The 27,056-nt window shown below is 39.9% G+C and overlaps 1 protein-coding gene across 6 annotated transcripts in view; it reads right to left on the bottom strand.

Annotated features, from left to right (window-relative positions):
• Positions 1-27,056, bottom strand: part of rptor (regulatory associated protein of MTOR, complex 1) — a 389,484-nt gene that overhangs the window by 313,458 nt on the left and 48,970 nt on the right. For all 6 annotated transcript variants that reach the window (XM_077199050.1, XM_077199052.1, XM_077199048.1 and 3 more), the window contains exons 3-4: positions 24,617-24,719; positions 23,911-23,993 (exon numbers count right to left, since the gene is read on the bottom strand). In XM_077199050.1, coding sequence (XP_077055165.1) covers positions 23,911-23,993; positions 24,617-24,719 — 186 coding nt within the window. The remainder of the gene's footprint in view (positions 1-23,910; positions 23,994-24,616; positions 24,720-27,056) is intronic.

Here is a 27,056-nt window from a genome sequence, read left to right on the forward strand (position 1 = left end):
TTTTGTTAAAAATAAAGTAGGTATATTGAATTATCAACTAAGATGTTATTATAGTGTTTGTTCCAATATTCAAACTAATGAATCCTTACCTTTTTTAATACGCATTATAAAATGTATACTTTTTACAAAGCAATACACTTGAAATATTGTTAAAATTGTAATTGTTGTTGTAATTGTAACCTATTTGTAATTGGTTACAATTTCTAATTGTAAAATATGTATATATAGATCATTTCTTTTGTCCTTGCATTCTTTGGGACCCTGTGAAACACCATGTGTGAAAGGGCTAATTAATATGCAGCTCATTATGCGGCACATTATCCGCGCTTTGTCTTCTCAGGTGTGAACACGCCTCCACGCATATTGCCTTTCCAAACAAAAGGTGTCTTATAAAATTTAAATCAATGTATTGTTTTGTGTAAATGATTAGGCTGGATGATTTTCAGATCATTTTGAAGCAAAAATTCTAGGCAACAACACTCATTAGTCAAAAGTCTTGTGGACACATATTTACTATGTCTTTTGTGGCCTTATTTCAGACACTTTAAGTTTTAGTTTTTTCAATATCCATGCATAAGCAATATTCTCTCAAAAATACAAACATGTACATACATGTTGCTCACATATTACGGTAGCCCCGTTTGTGCTATATAGAGTGAATTTACACCTTTGCCATTAACATGTTTATAAATAACTGAAAAAAGAACAAATGTCAGAGCATGTCAGAACACCTCAAGGACCCCAAAAAACCCTTAGACCTGAGAGGGTTAAGGGGCGGTGAACAGTCTTACAAAAGCGAGAGCATACAAACTCTGCAGTAAACACTAAATCAATACAGTAAATGTTAGCTAAAGGCTAGTGGAGGCAAAGGTTTGCTCTTTGTTTACACTGTAACAACACCATAAAACTTACAATTGGAACGGTTAATAGAAAACACAATCACAAATAATAAGACAAACTTACAAGTTGTGATCCAAAAACAACAGATTGTCCCGACAAAGTGGGAACTGCTTTATTTCAGGAAAAGCTTTTGTGTGTAGCCTGCCTTGTACTCTCTTACTTTCTGGAAGCTGTTCTGCGTAAAATGTGCAGCACACAGATTGGGGTTATAGTAGGGAGGTTAAGCCCAAAAAATAGGCCTTTGACTTCAAGTCATGATGCAAAGGTCTCCTTTGGTATGGAAGTACCTTAGGGTCATACAAATCAATTTATTCTAAGACACAAGTGAGATCACACTTTGTATCAGAAATAAACTTGTTTTTTCAAAAATGGCCGCCAATGCGCCGAAAATACTCTAGAGCCAATATCTTTGCTTCTGTTATCGCTATAATTACAAATGTGGTGTCAAAGTGTACATTTTTGGGGTCAAGGAATCCAATAAAATTGGTTTCAAGTTTAAAAAAATAATAATTTTCCCCCTACCATGACAATTGGGGGAAAATATGCACATTTCACATAAAAATTGTCATCAGAGTGACTTTACTTATCTTTTCGTTCAAAAACTTTAATTTTGTATTTAAGCAATGCAGCTACTTCTGTACATTACATTTGTCCTAAGTAGCATGAGATTTCGACAAGTCAGGAGTATCCTATAGCATATCAGTTACTGCAACAACACATCCCATCTGCACCAGGAGCTGTGACAGCTGTTGAAGGTCAGAGGTGACAGGTTAACACTTTGAGCTTCGTATGACTTTCTCATTAAATAGAAAAATGTTTTTAATGTTAGATAACTAATAAATAGCTAGCTAGTTGACTATGGAAAAAAACCTTAGAGGGAAAACCTCTTTTCTCGAGAATACTGAAGCCAAAAATGATCCTTATAATTTTTATTAATTTAAAACACACTTGCTGCAGCTGCGACACATTTCTGATTGCACTCGTGCTTTCAGCCACCACTGCAGTGGGCGCATGCGAAGCAGACCCAGCTGGAGTACTGATGATGATGAGGCCATGAGGCCCAGCATTTTCTGAAATCTCTTGAGCGGGATTATAGTGCCGCAATGTTCAGTATGCGCTCTGGCGATAGTCGCGCTGTCATTGACAGTGAGTTCAGTTCTGTGCCCAGAAAGGATATTTCCTGGCGGGGGGACAGCGAGCTCTTCGCCCAATTGACTGTGAGACCAAGATTCTCGAGGTGTTCGAGTAATATGGTCCTGTGTTCTATGAGCTCTGAATGAGATCGAGCTAGAATCAGCCAATAGTCCAAATAGTTCAAAGCTTGTATGCCCTGAAGTTTCAGGGGCGCGAGAGCAGCGTCCATGCACATCATGATATACAGGATGCCAGGGACAGGCCGAACGGTAGGACTCTGTATTGATATGCCTGGCCCTCGAAGGCGAATCTCAAAAATCGCCTGTGACGAGAGAATGTCAGACTCGCTGTCAGATCCACAGAGACTTGTGCTCTGAAAGGACTGGAAAGTACTTTGGGGACATAATCATGTCTTGGTTTGAGGATGACCTTGGAGTCATTAGGCCCAAACTAAAGGCACGACGCGCTAACAGAAAGTGTGTGTAAGTCACCCACCAGCTTGACTGAGGCGATAGCCACCAGAAAGTCTGTTTTCAATGAGAGATACTTAAGGTCCACAGACTGTAGAGATTCGAAAGGGGCACCCTTCATGGCCTCCAGGACCAAGGAAAGGTCCGAGGGGGGGCGAGGAGGGTTCATCCTTCTAGCTCCCCTGAGGAAGCGGACTACAAGGTCGTTCCTACCCAGTGACTGGCCATGCGAATGTTTGACAAACGCAGCAATAGCCGCCACATATACCTTGAGCATGGATGAGGATCTACCCTTATCCAAGAGCTCCTGTAGGAAGGAGAGAACCTCCGACAACCCACAATCTTGTGGATCCAGGTTGCGAGCTGAGCACCAACCTGAGAACACTGACCACTTGGAAGCACAAAGCCGTCTAGTAGAGGGCGCTCTAGCTTGCGTAATCGTGTTTAACACTCCGTCGGGGAGACTGACGGGTACCCGTTGATGGCCCACACATGCAGAGCCCAAACCTCGGGTCATGGGTGCCAAATTGTACCCCCGGCCTATGAGAGGAGATCTCTCCTCAAATGAACAGGCCACGGAGGAACGCTCTGAAGCTGCATCAGCTCCGGAAACCAAACTTGGTTCGGCCAGAACCGAGCTACTAGAAGTACAGAGGAACCGTTCTCCCTTATACGCTTGATTACCTGTGGTAACAGCATGATCGGAGGGAAAAAATATAGAGGGTGGCTTGGCCAGTCATTGGCCAGCGCGTCCTTGTTCTTTGTGAAGCATATTGGACACTGAGCGTTGTCTTGAGACGCAAAGAAGTCGACTTCTGATGTGCCAAAGATGTCCAACAACAGCTGAACTGTCTGAGGGTGGAGGGACCATTCCCCTGGGGGAACGTTGTCCCTGGACAGCCTGTCTGGACACACATTAAGATGGCCTGGCATATCTGCCGCTCTCAGCGAGAGTAGGTTGCGCTGAATGCGTTCTGCCAGTGCATGAAGGTTCCGTGATCTCAGACTGCCCTGGCGATTTATGTAGGAAACCACCGACATGTTGTCCGTGCGGACAAGGACATGGTGGCCCTTTAGAAGGGGAAGGAAGAACCGCAAGGCGTTCTCGACCGCCTTCAACTCTAGACAGTTTATGTGCAAGCTCTTTTCTTGGCTTGACCACAGGCCAAAAGTCGGTCTGCCCTCATAGAGGGCGCCCCAGCCCGAATTGGAGGCGTCTGTCGAAACCACTATCAGTTTAGAGATTACTCCAAGGATTACACCTGTCTGATACCAGTCGACCGCCTTTCAGGGCTCCAGAGCTGTGACAGTTCTGAGTTACCTTGAGACGTAAACGACCGGATGCCCATGCTCGACGCAGGACCCGCGTCTTCAGCCAGTGCTGTAAAGGGCGCATGCGAAGCAGACCTAAACCAAGAAATTATTAAGTTGTGAAAAATTGCATACTTCACCTCCAATTGTCATGTTAAGGACAACATTATTGTTTTTTAGTCTTGGAACCTATTTTATTGGACTCCTTGACCACAAAAATGTACCCGTTGATACCAAATTTGTCATTATAGCTATAACAGAAGCAAAGATATGGGACTCACAAGTATGGTCGGCGGCCATTTTTAAAAAATGTGCGTATATAAGATACAAAATGTGATCTCACTTGTGTTTTAGGATAAATTTATTTTTATGGCCCTAAGGTACTTCCATACCAAAGGGGACCTTTGCATCATGACCCTGAAGTCAAAAGTCACTTAACCTCCCTACTATTAGGGCTGGGCGATATATCGCATCACATTGTTATGCGCATCTCGTGAGTAAAGCCGGTTCCTTGATTAGTAGTAAATAGCCTTCACCTGCTTTCAGATGGAGCGGCATTTACTACAAAGAGCCGTAGTTCACTGACAAGCTGAGCCATATCGCATTAATTATCGCTGGTGATACGTCCGCGATATTAATGCGATATGGCTCAGCTTGTCAGTAAACTACGGCTCTTTGTAGTAAATGCCGCTCCATCTGAAAGCAGGTGAAGGCGATTTACTACTAATCAAGGAACCGGCTTTACTGATGAGATGCGCATAACAATGTGATGCAATATATCGCCCAGCCCTATTTGGGGTTATTATGTTGAGAAACTGTCTAAAATACATTTTACCACTCGAGGTTCATCAGCTTTAGGAAGGGCAAACAAATAAGATTTGGAAAAGGGGTGGACAAAACAGCAATTATTTCACATAGTGACAACACTGTATTCTCTAATGCCGCTCAACCAGGCCTTGTACCTTTTTTTTTTGCAAATTCCATGGGCGGAGATTATTTAAATGACTTCACAAAGGCCGGGAAAAGTGTTGTAGTACAAACGAACTGTTCGTTGTAGTTTTTGGAAACTGAATTCTGTTTATTAACATATCTCCCCTTGGAGTGGACTTTGAGCTCTGTAACCTTGCATATCTTTTTTTATGCTCAAACAGCAACATTACATATTAACTAAAGTTAAAAAATTAAAAGGCATAATAGGACCCCTTTAAATTAGGGGTCTCCTGGCAAAAAGGTTGGAACGTCAGTTGCCAAAACCTCTCCAAATTCTCAGATCTGGTCCTTATCAGTGATCTGAAATTATTATTCATCTGCAGTGTTTGATTTGATTACTAAATGTGCTACATTTTTAACTTTATTGACTTGAAATGTGTGACTTTTCTGCATGTCCCTTCTCTCAGATCCTTTAAGTATGCTTGTTTTGGCAGAGATTCAGCACTTCCGCACCAGAGGAGGGAGGAAATGAGGAGTGACACAGCCTGTTGAGTTGGCAGAGCTACACATTACAGGGCCAAAATAACAACTAAACACCTGCTGTTTCTCTACAGCCCAAAGTAAAACAAGAAACAAGTATGACCCCAGCTTATTAAGGCTGATTTACTATAACTCTATAGCTTATATACCCATTGAAGCTATTTGAAAGTGAAGTGAGCCGACAATCATTAATATTCCATTCAAAACTCATGTGTAAACAAGCATTATAGTAAACAACATATATAACAACATTGCCGCCTGTCTTGTTTGCGATAAGGCGATATAATAATGCACCCTGTATAAACAAACCGATCAGTCTAAATTAGTCGGAAAGGGTCATCAAATGCAGCTCCCCTCGGATTAATTAATTTATTTATTTTAAATTAAATGACAAAGATTATCACAAGGTAAGACTTGGCTAAAATTTTTACTGTTTGTTGTTCATTTATATAACATCATTTTTTCAGTGGGTGATGAATGCGTGCCTTCAGATGTCACGCCTATAAAATTACGCTGGCTTAGTTTGTTTGCTGCAGAGGATTTTGGTAGGGAATGAATGAATTAAGAATGAATAGTAAAAAGTGGCGTTTCATGCCGTCATGTGGGGTAGTAAAGAGAGAATATGTTTTTTTACGAGCTTCCCTTTTCAAGCTCAAGTCAAGTCTCGAGTCAGTTGTTCACGAGTTCAAGTCAATTCTCAAGTCTTGTTTTTTTTGCTACTGTTCACGAGTCCAAGTCAAGTCACAAGTCTTTTTTTTTGCGATTTAAGTGCGACTCAAGTCCAAGACGCAGACTTGAGTTTCCATCTCTGGTGCACACCATGAGTTTTAAAAAGCTTAGCTTAAAGGTGTGCTATAAACTAATAGTGCCCATAAACGACTGTTGAGAGAATATAATATAGAGATAGATTTCTCACTTGAAACGGAGTTTTATGTTGTGTTCACACTTGTAGTTTGGTTTGCTTCCGGTGCAAAAAAAAAAAGTTCCGCTTAGCATTCACATTGGCATTTTTAACACCGAACATAAAGACATAGGGAGAGGTTCACAACCTGATTGGTCGGCTTTTATGACGTAGCCTATATTTTGAGATGGAACTTACCAAACATCAAAAACAATGCTGTGTGCTGGGCTAAATACTTTCGTTGTATGTGTATAGCCTAACATATGATGGTATTTTGACCAACTGAGAACTTATTAAGAGCTTATAAAATGTGTACAGAAGTCAAAACAGCAGCAGGGGAATCCCTCCGTCACGCACACAAAGATCTGCTGCAAGGAGATGCAGTTCTGATGCATGTACCGAACTGTGATGGGCAACATAGCAACTATGACGAGAAAAAAGAGGTATGCGTGAGCATTTTGGTCTTTTTAGAGTCTCATCTTCCCGTTTTTGGTTACATGTCTTTGGTCCGAGTTGCGATCATATTTCATCCGAACTTCGCCAATAGCACAACTTACGCAATTTGTCACGTTGGAAGTTGCGTAGCGTGTCATGGCCTAGCGTAAATATCAGCAGTACGTCGCATTACTCGCACAGTTTGCACTTTAGGTGTAAGTGGAATGCATATGTTCGTTTGGCCGGCAGCCAGTTATTTTACTTTATACAGTTTTAAAAATTGATATTTTTCTTGCACAAACGCATCACTTCGCTTCAGAAGGCCTTTGTTAACCCCCTGTGTGGAGCACTTTTATGATGGATAGATGTGCTTTTATGGACTTCAAAACAGAAACGGCCATTCACTGCCATTATGCAGCTTGGAAGATCCAGGACATGTTTTAATATAACTCCGATTGTATTCGTCTGAGAGAAGAATGCCATATACACTTAGGATGACTTCAGGGTCAGTAAATCATAGACTAATTTTCATTTTTGGGTGAACTATCCTTTTAATGCAGATTGTCTGTCGTTCTTACAACTTTGAGTGGAAAAGGATGGAGCAAGATTTTTATTACAAACGTATGTTACATCAGTCATTCATGTTAGTGCTCGGCTAATGCAAGTTATGCGCTGTTATTAATACAGTTCCCGCATGTGCACCACAATTAGGTTTGGGTACCAAAACGCAGTGCCAATAGGGAACTGGTTCCGACGTAAACGGTGGTAACAAGACCGAATAGGAACTCACACAATAGATGGATACAAGACATTTTTTTCTACATTAAATTAGAGAAATTAGGGTTCATGCTTCGAGGTTCCAGTAAAACCTTCAGTAACCCCTTAATCTTAAAATTCTTGAATTTTATCAAAGGCTTGGTCTGCCCCTCTGATCCTGATTCAGATCATATTTAACACAGAATGTCTCTCTCAGTACATCACTGAATGTTATTCATGAGAGAATAACTTGTATATCTGTTTTCTCTATCTTTATTTTTAATTTTAATTTTTATTATTTATTTATTTATTCGTTTATCCATTCATTCCTGTTTTCCCCTTTTCCCTCTGTCAGTGTGAGTGTGTGTGTGTGTGGGGGGGGGGGGGGGGGGGGGGAGTTGTTCAAATTTGGGGCACGAAAGTGTATGCCTAGAATCATTCAGTCATTGTCGAATGCACAAAATGTGCAAATTAATAAAAACATTATGAACTTTACGAAACTCTACACAATTGTAGTTTAAGTTTGGGCTGAAACTATATTTACCTTTTTTTGAAATACGAGCTGAGAAAAACCCACTGAGAAACGAGGAGCGTGAACTAAAACGAGGAGTTCCACGCGCATGCCCGGGAAACTCATGAATATTAGTCTAACAAAGGAAGAACATTATAACTGTAACATTTTCAATGATCAAAAATATGGCGCCTGTGTTGGCTGGCCGTCTGCAGTCCGCTTCGTCGTTGCCGATGGCATGTGTTATTATTTTTCTCCATTTCTCCATTATTTTTTCTCCATATCATCTCCATTATTATCGCAAATTGTAATTCCATCCTCCTGTATGACCACCTAACACTGCTTAACATTCGTAGTGTGGTCATGGACTCTGCAAATGGTGATGTTAATGGATATAGTGTTTGCATCGTTTTTTGCAATCAATCTCCCAGTGCACCTGCGTAGGTGTCCGACGGAATTACCCAAGAGAAAGCGCCGGAGGAGGCGCGGCAAACGGGGTGGTGGCGCTGTTAGCCGGAAAACTGCGTTGGCTCGAGAGAACGCAGCACCCACTCCTCTCGTTGGGAGTTCAGGTTTATGGATGCGACAAAGGAAGGTGTTTTCCTGAGGTTCAGTTCCAGCGCGCACACGCGCGATTATCCCTGTTATTATTTCCACGCATCGTCATGGGATGTATCTTCATATTTACCATGGCGGAGTTAATCTCAGTAACCTCCGGCCACTGTGTCGAGCAACACAGTAGGATAGTAACTCATCTGTACTGAAGATGGCCCTTATCAATGCACGATCCCTGGTAAATAAAACTTTCATTTTAAACGAACTGTTTACTACACAAGCGCTGGATTTCCTTTGTGTCACCGAGACATGGATTTAACCTGGCGAATTAAGCTCGTTTGTTGAATTACTACCGCAGGGTTGTGACTTTTTAAATACCCCGCGCTTATCAGGCCGTGGTGGGGGGTTAGTGATTGTTTTTAAAAACACTTTTTCTTGTCAATTCTTATCTACATCTTCATATAGCAGTTTTGAGGTGCAACTATTTCAAATACTACTAGCAAACCCTCTCACCATTGCTCTATTATATCGCCCTCCCAAACATAACTCAGAATTTATTAATGAATTTGCTGCATTTGTGGGAGATCTTGTTATTGCTTACGATAAAATACTGCTGCTTGGTGATTTTAATATTCATGTTTGTTGTGCATCTAAAACTCTCTCTATGGAGTTTTTAAATCCTATTGAGTCTTTTGACCTTGTTCAGGGGGTATCTGGTCCAACGCATCTACAGGGTCATACCTTGGACTTGATTTTAACTCATGGATTATCTGTTTCAGATATTACAATTAGCAATGCAACCTTCTCTGATCATATGCCTGTAATTTTCTCTGTTCCATACTTTGGTCAAACACTAAAAACTCGTACCTCGTACCTTCAGTGCACACTCCAGAAAGGAGTGCAGTGCAGCATTTCTTGGAGCGTGGACTTCTTCTGAAACGGAATTTACTCTTCATAACCTGGATTCGGATGAACATCTCAGTTTTTTCAACTCAACCTGTGCTTCTATTCTGAACAGTATTGCACCTTTGAAGCTTAAATTCTGTAAATCAGTACCAATTCCATGGTTTAATGAATCAGTGCGTTCTCTTAGACAGGCTTGCCGTCGGGCTGAGCGCAAGTGGAAAAAGGACAAATTGCATGACTCAAATGAAATTATGAGAAACTCCCTTTCCTCATTCCAGAGGGCTGCTAAAGCTACTAAAATTAAATATTTCTCTGTTTTGATTATGCAAAATAGAAATAACCCTTGTTATTTTCAGGGATTCCTTTATATTCTGCCACATGGTCTGTGTTTGAGCCACTCTATTTCCAAGCCTATAAGGAAATTGTGGAGCGTCTTAAGCCTACATCATGCCAACATGATATTGTTCCCTCACATTTCCTCAAACAAAATATGGGTGCAATTGGTCCAGGTCTGCTGTCCGTCATTAATAAGTGCTTATATACGGGCACTGTTCCTGTTTGCCTTAAACAGGCTGTGATAACACCATATATTAAAAAACCTAATCTAGATTCCTCATCTCTCTCCAGCTTTGGACCTATTTCAAATCTTCCTTTTATTTCAAAGATCATGGAGAAAGCTGCATTGGCTCAATTACAAACTTTTCTGTCAAACAATTCAATCACTGAAGTTTTTCAATCTGGTTTTAAAGTATTACATATCACCGAATCTGCTTTTTTAAAAGTCCTAAATTATATATATATCACTGCTTCTGGTAAACCATTGGCTCTGGTCCTCTAAGATCTAAGTGCTGCTTTTGACTTAGTAGACCAAACATTCTTGTGTCACGCCTGGAGTCTTGTGTAGGACACTTATGTGGTTCTGTTTAACAGTAGTTTCACTTATCTTTCAGATAGATGTTTTACTGTACAGTTAGGACAATATTCATCCTCTAATAAGCAGCTTGGTTGTGGTGTCCCTCAGGGATCAGTCCTTGGGCCTGCGTTATTTTCTTTATATTTCCTCCCTCTGGCTACTATTTATAAAAAACATGGTGTCTCGTTTCATTTTTACGCTGACGATACCCAACTTTACCTTCCCTTGCAACGCAATAATGAATCTTCTCTTCAGCCATTGTTAGATTGCCTGAATGATCTTAAGTCATGGCTGTCAAACAATTTTCTACAATTAAATTAAAACAAATCTGAGTTTATTTTGTTAGGCCCCAAGGAAAACTGGGCTTTTGACTTTGATATTGGCCCTTTCACCCCATATAATACAAAGTGTGCAAGGAATCTGGGCTTCCTATTTGACTCTAGCTTAAAATTTGATAAACAGATTTCTGCTGTTGTTAAGTCATGCTTTTATCAAATGCGTCTTCTCAGTAAAGTCCATTCTATCAAGAAGTAATTTAGTTATTAAGAAGTAATTTTAAATAGCAATTCATGCGTTCGTTACTTCTAGGCTTGACTACTGTAATTCTTACAGTAGGCATCAATCTCCCATCTGCAGTTGGTTCAAAACGCAGCTGCTAGACTGCTTGAAGGGAAGCGTAAGTTTGATCATATAACTCCTATCTTAATGTCCCTGCACTGGCTTCCGGTTAAGTATAGAATAGAGTTCAAAATTGTATTATTTGTATACAAAGCTTTTAACAATTTGGCACTGCAATACCTAACTGATCTCTTGGTTCCGTATACCCCATCTAGAAACCTGAGATCCAGTGACCATGGCCTTCTAACTGTCCCTAAAGTAAAATTTTAAAAAAATGGCGACCGCGCCTTTGCCGCTGCTGGACCAAGGCTGTGGAACAGTCTTCCTCTGTCTATTAGGCACGCTCCATCTATCTCCACATTTAAAACTCAGCTTAAGACTTATTTATTCTCTTTAGCCTTTAACACTATATAGCTACTTTCTGTTTGAAAATGTATTTTTATTGATTAGGCTACTTATTTTTGTTTGTATTTATAAATGCTAGGTCTGTGTGGCTTTTAATCTTTGTAAAGCACTTTGGTCAACCCTGGTTGTGTCTTAAATGTGCTCTATAAATAAATGATTGATATTCAAGTGGGCCCCACCCACTGCCTCTACAGATGCACAACTCACTTTTGCTCCACATTTCACATAGATCAGTGGTGCAAAAGGGAGAGCGCGCGAAACTTGTCACTTGAAAGCAAAAAATAGTGTTTGAGATTTGTCCCAGCAGATTCAAGCAGTTGTAGTTATGTACTTGTCTTTGTGCTAGAAATATATACAAGACATTTGTGAGAAAATATTTTATGCAACTCTCATTAGATGAATTCACATACTGATTTGCAGATGAGCAAAATTTCTCTGTGACTTCACATTTTTTGATGCAGGTGTGTAAATGCGTTTTGCACCATATTCACTGCAGCAACTGTAGCAAAAATGTGAGCGTACGAGTTTCTTAATTTGTGATTTGTAGACTAGGATTTGTCTACCTGCAATGAAGAATTTGAGAAGGTGTAACTGTTGTGTTTGTGGAAGAGAAAAAAAGACTACAAGATTGCAAATCTTAAAACATTTCTCTCTGTGGCTCCAAATTTACTGACACACGTGTGGCTATTCTCTAAAACTACAATCCATCACTGTCACAGGCGTTCAAGTTGATTTGCACCCAAAAAACCTTCATACTAAACACTGTAAAATGATCAAGTCAAATAATCAATGGTTATTCACAAAATTTACAAAAAGCAGAATATTTAATCAATTGTGTGTAAAATTTATACATGTGCCACCAGGGCCTGAAGTTAACTTTTTTGACCACCTGCCACAGTAACTTTTTACCAGCCAATTTTGTTTTTTGTTTTTTTGCCTCATAAAGGTGAAAAATAGAAATCACACAAACATTGATCTTTAACTTGTAAGAATACACATTTAAGTGCTGTCAAGTTCTTAACGAAATCATTACAAGTAATAATAACTCTTAAGGGGGTCGCATACCGGATGCGCAGCGCGGCGCAACCACGTCTTCAAACACATTATTTTCTATCAGTGTACACACACCAGCGGCGCCATTCGGCGTCTGTCCGCGGCGCCCAGCAACGGCTCACAACATTGTTCAAAATCCTGCCGCGCCACAGAGCGCCGTTTAGATAGTTTTACATTAAATGTACATTTATTTGTCTCAAATCGTCATTAATGTATATACTGACTTCACCCTGTGCTGCAATATACATTTAGTTTTACATGCATTCACAGAAATCAGCTGCTTGAATTCAAATTGCTGATGTTATCGGACAGACGCAAAAAAAAGAATAAACTAATGAATCACTCAATTCTCATTGGCTACCCACCAATGTGGCAGGTAGATTGACAGTTTTACCCGCCAATTGCAAAATTCACCCGCATTTGGTGCGTGGTCAGGTGTTAATTAAGGGCCCTGTGTGCCACTATTCGGTAATATGATATACTACGATAATGAACATGCACAATTTTGTTATCGTAGGCACTTTAAATACTGTGGATATTTCTACATTACTTTTTATGAATTGTTTAGATTAAGAAATCGTTTTTAGAATGCTTCTTTTCCACACTTAAAGCTACAATATATAATGTTTTTCGCTGTTAGGTGTCCCTAAACTCTTACAATAACAAAGGCGTAGGTTGATGACGCAGTGATAAGCGGAATCATGGAACTTGTCATGCCGATGGATCTAATAATGTTTATGGACGAGTGAAAACATTCATGTTTTTTAACATGACTGTGGTATGAAGCAGGGTGCGATTGATGACAGCGATATCAGTGGTACACGCGAGTCCGACGGATATAAATGAATAAAGGACATTTTAGGACACGCAGGTGCTGAATTACTATTCATATAGGTCAGTTTATTTGACAAATTAAATTTGTGAGTTAACACAGCGCTGTTTCACTTGGTCTAATGTTACACTATCAAACTAAACAGCATTTAAGTTTGTTGAAAGTTATAATGTTATTCTGTAACGCCATGCCGTTACTGATCCTCATTTTATTTCTACTATTGTCCCAAAGTCTGCTTGCCATGGTCCATAATGTTTGAACAAAACAACAACAGCGCGAGCGTGCCGCTAGACGTTTGTCACGAAATTGTGAATTTCTCTGAATTTACAAATTCTTGGAAACATTTAGGATAATGTAAGTACACAATTGAAAGAAATATATAACACTGTGCACGTGTATTTTGGATATTTTGATAGAAAATGTTTACATATTATACCTTTAATACTAGGCTTATGTTGCATAAAACAAGAATGCACACACTGATGTAAACTACACCAAACTTCGATGAGAAGCAATTTCACTCCCTGACAGTAGGTGGCGCTTAGCAAAAAGGCAGAAATAATGCGGTTACCCCTGTGTAAGTATATACTTAAATACTTACTATATACAGGTGCTTGTCATATAATTAGAATATCATCAAAAAGTTGATTTATTTCAGTAATTCCATTCAAAAAGTGAAACTTGGATATTATATTCATTCATTACACACAGACTGATATATTTCAAATGTTTATTTCATTTAATTGATGATTAAAACTGACAACTCATGAAAATCCCAAATTCAGTATCTTCAAAAATTTGAATATTACTTAAGACCAATACAAAAAAAGGATTTTTAGAAATGTTAGCCAACTGAAAAGTATGAACATGAAAAGTATGAGCATGTACATCACTCAATACTTAGTTGGGGCTCCTTTTGCCTGAATTACTGCAGCAATGCGGCGTGGAATGGACTCGATCAGTCTGTGGCACTGCTAAGGTGTTATGAGAGCCCAGGTTGCTCTGATAGTGGCCTTCAGCTCTTCTGCATTGTTGGGTCTGGCGTATCGCATCTTCCTCTTCACAATACCCCATACATTTTCTATAGGGTTAAGGTCAGGCGAGTTATCTGGATAATTAAGAACAGGGATACCATGGTCCTTAAACCAGGTACTGGTAGCTTTGGCACTGTGTGCAGGTGCCAAGTCCTGTTGGAAAATGAAATCTGCATCTCCATAAAGTTGGTCAGCAGCAGGAAGCATGAAGTGCTCTAAAACTTCCTGGTAGACGGCTGCGTTGACCTTGGACCTCAGAAAACACAGTGGACCAACACCAGCAGATGACATGGCACCCCAAACCATCACTGACTGTGGAAACTTTACACTGGAGTTCAAGCAACGTGGATTCTGGTCCTCTCCTCTCTTCCTCCAGACTCTGGGACCATGATTTCCAAAGGAAATGCAAAATTTACTTTCATCAGAGAACATAACTTTGGACCACTCAGCAGCATTCCAGTCCTTTTTGTCTTTAGCCCAGGCGAGACGCTTCTGACGCTGTGTCTTGTTCAAGAGTGGCTTGACATAAGGAATCCGACAGCTGAAACCCATGTCTTGCATATGTCTTTGCGTGGTGGTTCTTGAAGCACTGACTCCAGTTGCAGTCCACTCTTTGTGAATCTCCCCCACATTTTTGAATGGGTTTTGTTTCACAATCCTCTCCAGGGTGCGGTTATCCCTTTTGCTTGAACACTTTTTTCTACCACATCTTTTCCTTCCCTTCGCCTCTCTATTAATGTGCTTGGACACAGAGCTCTGTGAACAGCCAGCCTCTTTAGCAATGACCTTTTGTCAGTTTTGTCAGTGCCACAGACTGATCGACTCCATGCCACGCCACATTGCTGCAGTAATTCAGGCAAAAGGAGCCCCAACTAAGTATTGAGTGCTGTACATGCTCATACTTTTCAAGTTCATAATTTTCAGTTGGCCAACATTTCTAAAAATCCTTTTTTTGTATTGTTCTTAAGTAATATTATAATTTTCGGAGATACTGAATTTGGGATTTTCATTAGTTGTCAGTTTTAATCATTACAAATAAATGAAATAAACATTTGAAATATATCAGTCTGTGTGTAATGAATGAATATAATATCCAAGTTTCACTTTTTGAATGGAATTACTGAAATAAATCAACTTTTTTATGAAATAGTTGGATCGCTGATCGATTGCTCCTGTCTGCCTCGCTGCCTGCTGTGCTGTGAGTTTTGTCTGATTCGAGGCTGTAAGCTCCGTCTAAGCCTCGTATTAGCTTCGTATTTCTTTCTGTTTTGAACCATCATTTACTATCATTTCTAATTGTTTATACTACTAATTACAGCTTACTTAACATTCGCTAGCTTCCGTTATTCTTAGCACGACACACTAGTAACTCGCTAGTCTGTTAACACGCCACCCGTGCGCTCAGTTTATTTATTTATTTTTCTCTCGCGCGCCCGCGAGTTCATAAAAGCCCAGGTGAGTAAGAATCAGTCAACAAACACGATGAGTAATGCTTTGTCCTGTTATTGTCACCTGCACTTCATGCCACGTTTAGTATAGCCTTCCCCGTCGGCAATATAGGATATACATGTGATAAATGCAAGGACACAGTCAGGCTGACGGAGAAGATTTCAGAACTAGAGACACGCATCCAAACTTTAATTGAGGATAGTAAGTGTGCAAGAGCTTTAGATACTATTTTGGATGCGCCTAGCATAGTGAACCCTTCACATGATTCGGTTCCGGCTGAATTATTGCCTGTGCAGCAAGGCAAATGGTTGACAGTGAGAGATCGCTACAGTCGCGGATCAAAAAACCACTCTTCCGTTTCGATTACCATAACAAATCGATTTGCCCCACTCAGTGAAACACCGACTGAGTATTCTGTTGATTGTGCCCTGGTAATTGGCGATTCTATTACACGGAACGTGAAAATAGAGACACCAGCCAGCATAGTCACATGTTTGCCGGGAGCCAGAGCGCCTGACATCAAAGCAAATTTAAAAGTGCTGGATAAGGCTAATCGTAAATTAGCTTCTTAATCTAAGATTATTATTCATGTCGGCACTAATGATGTTCGACTCCGCCAGACGGAGATCACCAAAATTAACATTAAAGAGGTGTTTGAACTCGCAAGTAGGATGTCAGGCACTGTAATTTGCTCTGGCCCCCTTCCTGTTCGAAGGAGTGATGAGATAGTAAGTAGATTGTGTTCACTCAATGGCTGGCTGTCTAAGTGGTGTCCGCAAAATAATATAGAACTCGTAGACAATTGGAAAAGTTTTTTGGGCAAACCTGGCCTGTTGAAAAGAGATGGTATTCATCCCTCCTGGGATGGTGCTGCTCTTCTCTCTAGTAATTTGGCTCATAGTCTTAGAGATAAAACATGACAATCTGGGGCTCAGGTCAGGAAGCAGACAGACTGGCTAAACCCACCGTCTGCTAGCGGCCTCGAGTCACCAAGGTCAGATAAATCCCATCACATAGAGGCTCTTTCACCTAGATATCATCATATAGAGACTGTGTCTGTTCCCCGAATTTGGAAATACAAAAAACTTCCAAACCTATCTAAGCTTAAAAATGTAATTGATGTTCAACAAATAAAAAACAGATATAATACAGATGAGCAAACAATAAAGCTTGGGTTGCTGAATATTCAATCCCTTACTTCAAAAGCGCTCATAGTTAATGATATGATTTCAGATTATAACCTAGATGTGCTGTGTTTGACAGAAACCTGGCTAAAACCAAATGATTACATTACTTTAAATGAGTCCACCCCGCAAGATTACTGTTATAAACATGAACCTCGTCCGAAAGGCAAAGGGGGAGGTGTTGCTGTAATTTATAGTAATATTTTCAAAACCACTAAGAAATCTAGTTTTAAATATACTTCTTTTGAAGTGTTGGTGCTTAATGTAAAAATATATAGTGTAAATGATAAATCACGTTTGAGAATTCTGCTGGCTACTGCATAGAGGCCACCAGGGCACCATAAAGACTTTATCAAAGAATTTGCTGACTTTCTATCAGAATTAGTATTGGCTGCAGATAAAGTACTAATTGTTGGTGATTTTAATATACATGTAGATAATGAAAAAGATGCATTGGGATTGGCATTTAAAGACATTGTATATTCAATTGGAGTTAGACAACACGTGTCAGGACCTACTCATTGTCGTAATCCTACTCTAGATCTAATAACACATGGAATAGATGTTGATGCCTTTGAAATACTGCAGCAGAGCGACAACATCTCAGATCATTATCTAGTCTCATGTAAATTACATTTAGCCAAGGCTGCAAAGCCGACTCAGTGTTACAAATATGTTAGACCTATCACTTCTGCCACGAAAGATTGCTTTATCAATAATCTTCCTGATCAGTTTCATCATCTCAGCATCCCGGCTAGCTTAGAAGAACTTGATATTGCAACAGAAACTGTTAACTCTCTCTTTTCCAGAACTTTAGACACAGTTGCTCCGCTGCGCTTAAAGAAGATTAAAGAAAATAGTCCAACGCCGTGGTACAAAGAGCACACCAGGGCCCTTAAGAGAGCAGCCAGAAAAATGGAGCGCAACTGGAAGAAAACAAAACTAGAGGTATTTCGGATTGCATGGAAGGAGAGCTCGATTGCTTACAGAGAGGCTTTAAAAGCTGCTAGATCTGCTTATTTTTCAACCGTATTAGAAGAAAATAAACAATCCTAGGTATTTATTTGAAAAAGTGGCTAAACTAATGAAAAAGAAAGCTTCAAGCCCAGAAGTTTCCAAGAAACACAGCAGTAATGACTTTATGAACTTCTTCACTTATAAGATCAATAATATCAGGGAGAAAATTATAACTATGCAACCGTCTACTACAGTATCGCACCAGGGAGTGCTTTGTAGACTCCCTGAGGAAAAATTTGATTCATTTGTTGCTATAGGAGAAGAAGAATTTTGCAAAATCGTTAACTCATCTAAATTGACAACTTGTATGTTAGACCCTATACCGACTAAACTATTGAAAGAGATGCTTCCAGAGGTCATAGATCCTCTTCTCAATATCATTAATTTGTCTTTGTCTCTAGGATACGTACCAAAACCCTTTAAGCTGGCTATGATTAAACCGATTGTTAAAAAATGCAACTTGATCCTACAGAATTAGTCAATTACAGGCCGAATCTACCTTTTCTGTCAAAGATATTAGAAAAGGCAGTATCCTCACAACTGTGTTCCTTTCTTGAAGGAAATGATATCTGCGAGGATTTTCAGTCCGGATTTAGACCGTACCATAGTACTGAGACTGCTCTCATTAAAGTCACAAATGATTTGATCTTATCATCCGATCGTGGTTGTATCTCTCTATTAGTGTTACTTGATCTTAGTGCTGCATTTGACACCATTGACCACAACATTCCATTAAATAGACTAGAAAACTATGTTGGCATTAGTGGAATTGAACAAGCATGGTTTAAATCATACTTATCTGACCGTCATCAGTTTGTAGCAGTAAATGAAGAGATGTCTTATCGGTCAAAAGTTCAGTATGGCTTACCACAAGGCTCAGTACTAGGACCACTGCTGTTCACTCTGTATATGCTACCGTTAGGAGATATCATTAGGAAACATGGAATTAGTTTTCACTGTTATGCTGATGATACTCAGCTCTATATTTCCTCAAAACCTAACGAAACTTATCAATTCACAAAATTAATGGAATGCATAGCTGATATAAAAAATTGGATGACTAGTAATTTCCTACTACTAAATTCTGAAAAAACAGAGATTCTAATTATTGGACAAAAAACTTCCACACGCAATAACCTGGAATACTGTATAACACTTGATGGCTGCTCTGTTAAGTCTTCGTCGTCAGTTAGGAACCTGTGTGTGCTCTTTGATACCAATCTTTCATTTGAAACTCACGTGTCTAGTATCTGTAAAAGGGCATTTTTCCATCTTAAAAATATATCTAAATTGCGTCATATGCTCTCATTGACAAATACGGAACAATTAGTTCATGCGTTCATGACTTCAAGGCTAGGTTACTGTAATGCTCTACTGGGTGGTTGCCCTGCAGGCTTAATAAACAAACTACAGCTTGTTCAAAACGCAGCCGCTAGAGTTCTTACCAGAACCAGGAAGTATGACCATATTAGCCCGGTTCTGTCAACACTGCATTGGCTCCCTATAAACATCGTCTACATCTTAAAATATTGCTGATTACTTACAAAGCACTAAATGGTTTAGCTCCGCAGTACTTGAGCGAGCTCTTAACCCATTATAGTCCTTCACGTCTATTGCGATCTCAAAATTCTGGCCAGTTGATAATACCTAAAATATCAAAATCAACTGGTGGCGGTAGATCCTTTTCCTACTTGGCACCAAAACTTTGGAACAATCTTCCTAGCATGGTCCGGGAAGCAGACACAGTCTGTCAGTTCAAATCTAGACTAAAAACACATCTCTTTGGCTTAGCATACACATAACACATTATAGATTGCTATAATTCAATGTTAGGCTGCATAGTTTAGATCAGCGGGAACCGGGAACACTTCCCATAAATCCTGATGTACTTTGTATATCATAAGAAGGATGGCGTCTATGCTAATATTAGTCTCTCTGTTTATCCCGAGGTTTACCGCAAACCGCCGGATCCAGGCCATATCCAGATCTGAGGAAGGACCATCACATGGACACGACGACAACGCATCCCTGAAGTGCCAGCCTCATCAACACTGTGAAGGCCTCATGGACACCTCAAGAAACTCATCTCCATACCAGCGTGATGACTCCGACCCTTAACCAGATGAACTGGATAAATATTGTGAAAGTTTTGATCCAATCTGACTTCTGACCTATTATGCCGCCTAAATCATAATCATACACTGTTCGTTTGTTGGCCAAAGGAGGACTGGCCCCCTGACTGAGCCTTGGTTCTCCCAAGGTTTTTTTTGTCCATTCTGTCACCTGATGGAGTTTTGGTTCCTTGCCACTGTCGCCTTTTTTCGCCTTTATTCGCCATTGGCTTTTGGCTTGCTTGGTTGGGGACATTCAACATTTAATTTTGAATTTAGCAATACTATTATAACTTTACGTTCCTGTTTTCTCTGTAAAGCTGCTTTGAAACAATTTGTATTGTAAAAAGCGCTATATAAATAAAGGTGACTTGACTTGACTATTCTAATTATATGACCAGCACCTGTATTTATCACTATATGTAATAAACATTTTTATATTTTAATCTGAACTTAAACATGCAACATAAGATGCACTGATACACTGATGGAAATAACATCAAAACATTTATTTCAATCAAAAGGTGCATCAACTTTTGGTCAAGATCTTGTATTGAAAATGCAAGAGTCAGGCACATATCAAAGACTTTCAAATCAACGTAAGATTAATGAGTGAAGATGATTCTTCATGCACCCTCCAAATCATTATTTCACAATTTGAGCATTGTCATCTTGGAATATGGCCATGATGTGTCTACCTCCATGGTTGTTTAAGAAATAAAAAGCTACATATATTTTAAAATTTGACATACACAGCTACATTTATCTTTGACTTGACAACTAAAACTATGGTCAAAATATTTAAGTACAGTTATAATATTAAAATTCATTAATTGAACAATTGAATTGACCAACTCTAACACCATTTTTGCAACTAACATGTAAAACAATGATGCTATAATTAGGCAAATTCACAGCCAGATAAAAAGTGTATTAAAATCATTGCTACTGTTATTAACGTTATTGTGTACGCATAACTTATAATAAAAAAAATCATACTACCAGTAAAACGCTCTAAATTGTGCTGTGAATATATTAATATACTGTCCAGCTCTCATTTGAACAGGGTAGGACAAAGGTCTGATCTCATCCAAAAAAATGTCAAAGCCATTGTCAGACACAATGAACACATTATATAAGAGTGGCACTAAACAAGTAGACAGCAAACAAAACTTTAAATGGGCAAATAGTATATTACATTTTATTATTATTATTATTATTATTATTATTATTATTATTAGTAGTAGTAGTAGTAGTATTATTATTATTAAAGTAATACAGCTATTTGTTTTTCATACATTATGGGCAGGAATGTGAACTACTTTAAACTGAACTATAATAGCCTCTGCTGAAAACTGCAAACAGAGATAAAGTCATCATTCATGAGGACAGCTTTGGGTGCTTTTTGCTTCTGAAGAAGCAACTTACAGGAAGGAAGAACGCAAAACAAGGAAATGTATGAGTGAGCGATATCAAATATTGAAGAGGAGCACATTAGATGAGTGAGAGGAGAGCATACAGTAAAACAATGGCATTCATACAGCTGCAGATGCTATACACCCATATTTGACAAGCAGATTTCTCTAAATTTTCTCGGTTTGCTTTCAGTTTAGACATAACCAACTTTCCTTATGTAAACCTTGTGTGTATTTGAGAGTATTAGAGAAATAAGACTCGAAAGATAACTTAGTACAGTAACCCGGCGCTGTTAGAAAAGCTTTTAGTCCATGTGCGTGTTAGTCCATGGGTGTTTGCGCTCAGTAAAGCGCTCAGCAGTGAATGACATGTTTAACCGGCAAGGCTTTAAAGCACATGCAAATAATTAACCTTTGTGAACTCACTGAACTGATGTGTCCCGTTCCTCTGGAATTGATTTGATGGAATTGATCTGGAATTGATCTGCTGCTTTAATTTAATTAAATTTGATTGCCATTACACGAGAGTAAATGTTAAAACTTCATGCTGATTTGTACTCTGCTTTCGCCAAGATAAGCACCAACTAAGACGTAGCTTTAAAGTAACCTATGCTTCTCCATCCATTTACGCTTCTTTCCAAATGGTGATGTGAATCTCCTTCTGTCAGGTGTTAATAGTGTATTTGCACACACAACGGCTGCAACCACAGTGCGGTCCCCTCATGACAACCGTCTGGATTGAGCAGAGTAGGGGACATCTCTAGGGTCTTCAAGTGGGCACCTTCCGTCCTCAGTGTTTCGTCGACTAGCCCACAAAACCTCAAGAGGGCTCGACAGTGACTCTGGTGTCCCAGAGTCACCCCCCTCCATCCCCCACTCAACTCAGCCAGGCTTACTGACCTTTACGTCCCTCCTGCTGCTGAGGCTGCTTCTTTGACTTAACCACAATCTCTCACAACCTCTCCACAACCCGACCATACGCGCCAACCCGTTTGACTAAGGCTGTCGAGCCCCACTGTGGATGTTAAAGCGGTTAGTGGCAACGGTTCAGTATGGCATATTACCGCAAAACACAATATCTGTCCAAACACCAATCCTCATTCACGCAAAATACACAGGAACGTAATAACTGTAATTACTATACAAACAATACAAATAAACCAACAGACTCATCAAATTTTCAATAATTTTTCTAAACCGTAGCATGGCGGCCTGTACACAGCCAGCCAGACTCTTTCAGTCTCAACCACAGCCAGTTGCTGCTCCTCTCTGCTGCTTCAGATAAGTTCTTTACTGTGCGACGCAACTCTTGGCCACTGAATCCGACGTCTCTGAGGAACCGGGTTGGGGAGTGTGCCACAAAACCTCGACAACCCACTTCCACTGGATAAACCTGGACTCTCCATCCTCGCTGTTCTGCTTCAGTGGCCAGCTGAGCATACCGCAGTTTCTTCCTCTCATATGATTCATCTAAAGCATCCTCCCATGGCACTGTTAACTCTATCAGTTGAACAATGCGTCCCTATCCAGACCAAAAAAATAAAATCTGGTCGGAGGTTAGTGGTGGCAATCTCAGGTGGAAAAATAGGCAGTTGATCAAGATCAGCCAGCATTTTCCAGTCCCTAGCAACTTCCAGTTGTCCTGAGCGAGAATTGGTTTTAACACCTTTTCTTGGTGGTTGCTCGCCTGGGCGGAGGAATATTGTCTTCTGTGTGTAATGTTTTGCTAGAACAGGTGGCAACTTATTGGTCATGTTACGCTTGTCTTCCAATGCTAAAGCCAAACATCGGAGTACTTGGTCATGGCGCCAAGTAAACCGACCTTGGCTAAGAGCCACCTTACATCCTGTCAAAATGTGCCTTAATGCGGCAGGTGATGAACACAAAGGACAAGAGGGTTCCTCTCCTACCCAGAAATTTAGGTTCTGTGGTGATGGGAGAACATCATATTTTGACCTGATAAGGAAACTGATCCTACTCTCTTCCATTGACCAAAGGTCTTGCCAGCCCATCTTGCGTTGTTCTACACTCTCCAATGTCATCCACTCTCCCTGCTTGGCCTGGGAAATGGCCTTTATACACCTCATCCTCTCCTCCTGCTTTCGAACCTCGTTGACTACGAGCTTCCTCCTTTGAGCTGGGGCTGCCTTGTGCCATTTAGGAGGAGCTAAACTGAGCCCAAAACCCCCTCTTCCATGCTGTACCTGCCCCACAATATCACAAATTTGAAGGGCAGCCTTTGCCTCTTCTGATGTATAAATTAAATTAAATTTAATTTAATGCACTCTGGGATACCTGGCTGTCTCAAATCCGCACAAGTCACCTCTCGATGCATCCTCAATAAAAGGGGTGGACACATCTGGGGATTTTAACTGTTCTTGGCTAGATGTGAACTTTGAATTGGAACAGTACTTGGTTGCTGCGACTGATGACATTTCACAAGTCCACAAGAACACAAGTACAGACAATAATGCACATTGAAGACAGCATGTGTGTTATATGAGGTAACAGCAAGGTGGACCGCTCTTACCCTGGGTTGCCAGTTCTCATACTGTTTCTGCAGGTTGGCCCCTATCGTCTCCAGGGCTTTCTGTGGACTCATAGACAGAGGGTCTAGAAGATGAAAAGAGAAAACACACATTACAGTATTACTGTAAATTCAGACACTTTTATATGCCATACTATATACTAATACACTATTATGCAGAAGAATGCCAGATGATACATTTTATGAGTCTTATAGAAGTACAAAAGTCATCCCAGAATAAAACCTGTCTGAAACAAGTGAAACACAAGTGAAATACAGAAAATTGGAAAGCGCTTAAGTTGGAAGCTGAAACACAAACACAAAAAAAATCAATTCTGTATGGATTATGAAACATATTTCAGCACTGCACACATGTCATAACTTCTAAACTGTAAAAAAAAAATAAAAAATTATGTTGAATGAGTTTTCTCTGAGGAAAGTGTTCATTAAATTGGTTTATAGCTAAATTCATAAAATAAAAGGGACAAAGAAAAACAATGTTTATTAAATCAAACTGCACTGTAAACATTTATTAATTGACATGCATTCAACATATTGCTTCTTTCTCAAAATTTTCAGACACATGTATAAAGTAATGTCCTTCTTTATTACACACAGGGGCATCAGACAAGAGGTAATGGTGGAACAGAGTTACAACCGAGGGGGAAACCATTGTATGGTTATTTGGTGGATATATGGGCAAACTCACCTATCCAGCACTCTAGTCTGGCACAGGGTGAAGTCTTGACTACATCAGGAGGGTCCACGCCAACATTGAGACATAAAACTAGAGCCACACTTACAGTTTTCATCTGTAGGAATAAATAGGAGAAAAAAGAAAACTGTAAGATAATTTAAATAACTAAAATCAACTGAAATGAAAAGGGTATACAATTACTCAAAAATAAAATACTTAAGAAAAGCAGCAAAATGAAAAAAACAGCACGCAACCACTAGTACAGCTGCAAATGTAAATATTGTATTGTATAATATAATAAATATGCACAGGCCTGAAGTGGCCATCTGAACATTCGGGAGAATTCCTGGTGGGATGCTGATAAATTGGGCAGTACCGCTTCGACATAAAAACTGTTTCACATGGGAAATGCGGAAAGCATAAGTCTCTAGTTCATTTTCAATGAGAGACAAATGGAAAGCAGCAAATCAGTGGTGGTTCAAGAGGCAAAGCGACCGTGTGCAAGCGGTGCTCGTACACCTGAAATCCCATCACTTGCGTGTACACAGCTCAATGTAGCGGTTATAAATATTAATATATGGCATATTTATATATACTGTATATATATATATATATATATATATATATATATATATATATATATATATGTATATATAAATACACACTCACCTAAAGGATTATTAGGAACACCTGTTCAATTTCTCTTTAATGCAATTATCTAATCAGCCAATCACATGGCAGTTGCTTCAATGCATTTAGGGGTGTGGTCCTGGTCAAGACAATCTCCTGAACTCCAAACTGAATGTCAGAATGGGAAAGAAAGGTGATTTACGCAATTTTGAGCGTGGCATGGTTGTTGGTGCCAGACGGGCCGGTCTGAGTATTTCACAATCTGCTCAGTTACTGGGATTCTAGGGTTTACAAAGAATGGCTTACATGGTTTACACTTTAGGCCCCTTAGTGCTAATTGGGCAGTGTTTAAATGCTACAGCCTACCTGAGCATTGTTTCTAACCATGTCCATCCCTTTATGGCCACCATGTACCCATCCTCTGATGGTTACTTCCAGCAGGATAATGCACCATGTCACAAAGCTCGAATCATTTCAAATTGGTTTCTTGAACATGACAATGAGTTCACTGTACTAAAATGGCCCCCACAGTCACCAGATCTCAACCCAATAGATCATCTTTGGGATGTGGTGGAACGGGAGCTTCGTGCCCTGGATGTGCATCCCACAAATCTCTATCAACTGCAAGATGCTATCCTATCAATATGGGCCAACATTTCTACATTAAGGCAGTTCTGAAGGCGAAAGGGGGTCAAGCAGTATTAGTATGGTGTTCCTAATAATCCTTTAGGTGAGTGTATATATATATATATATATAAAGCACACAATAAGGTGAGCTGCATGATTTCTCCCTGACACATACATAAATAAGCCTACCTTTCAGAAGCACATGCAGGGCTTTAAATCATTAGTCATTACCAGCAGTAAAAGTTGTCATCTTTTATATTCATGTCCGGATAGTTTTATTAATTTTGATGACATTTTTGGATGTACATCATCAGGGTGTTTTCCATGTAGGCCGATGTCACTCTAAGAGTGAGGTGGGCTGGGGGGAGGGCGGGAGTGGCACTAAAGGTAGAATGAAGGAATGTTAGAATTTAGAATAACTAATGGGGTGTTAACTTGATACAAGTACAATAATTCCAAACGAATTCTACCAGGGCCTGCACCACGAGGCGGCAAACGGGGGCATTGCCCCCTCGGTTCTGATTTGTGACCCAAGTTTCAATTTCCATCCACCTGGATGATGCGACGACAGCCATATTGCGCGAGAATGCCCACCACACACCAGCTTATTGGTGGAGAGGAGACAGAGTGATGAAGCCAATCAGTATGGAGATGATTAGGAAGCCATTATGGACAGAGGCCAATGGGCAAATTTGGCCAGGATGACATAAACCCCTATTTTATTTTATTTTATTTTTTCGAAAGAAATCCTGGGAGTTTTAATGACCACAGAGAGTCAGGACCTTGTTACAGTATAGTGTCCCCATCACTATACTGGGCGTTAGGACCCAGGGTGACCACAGACCACAGGGTGAGCATCTCCTACTGGCCTCACTTGCACCTCTTCCGGCAGCAACGTTTTTCCAGGAGGTCTCCCATTATGGTACTACCCAGGCTCAACCCTGCTACCAGTCTTGTGCTGCAGGGTGATATGGCTGAAGGTTGATGTCTATGGAATCAGCAATAATAATCCTTTCAAATATAATTTGACAAAGTGTTTTATATCAGATACACATTGTCTATGAGTCAATAAAGTTTACTCTATTCTTCTCCCAGTTCACCAGCCACTTACTTTTGTGCAGTTCGGGAAAAATGGATGAATTTACGTGATGTAAATCCAACAGAACCTCTGAATAGTGGTGCTCATTACGCGCTA

This window comes from Siphateles boraxobius, unplaced genomic scaffold (genome assembly GCF_051911475.1).
Source record: "Siphateles boraxobius isolate OS27281-9 unplaced genomic scaffold, OSU_SipBor_1 41, whole genome shotgun sequence".
Taxonomy (NCBI): Eukaryota; Metazoa; Chordata; class Actinopteri; order Cypriniformes; family Leuciscidae; genus Siphateles; species Siphateles boraxobius.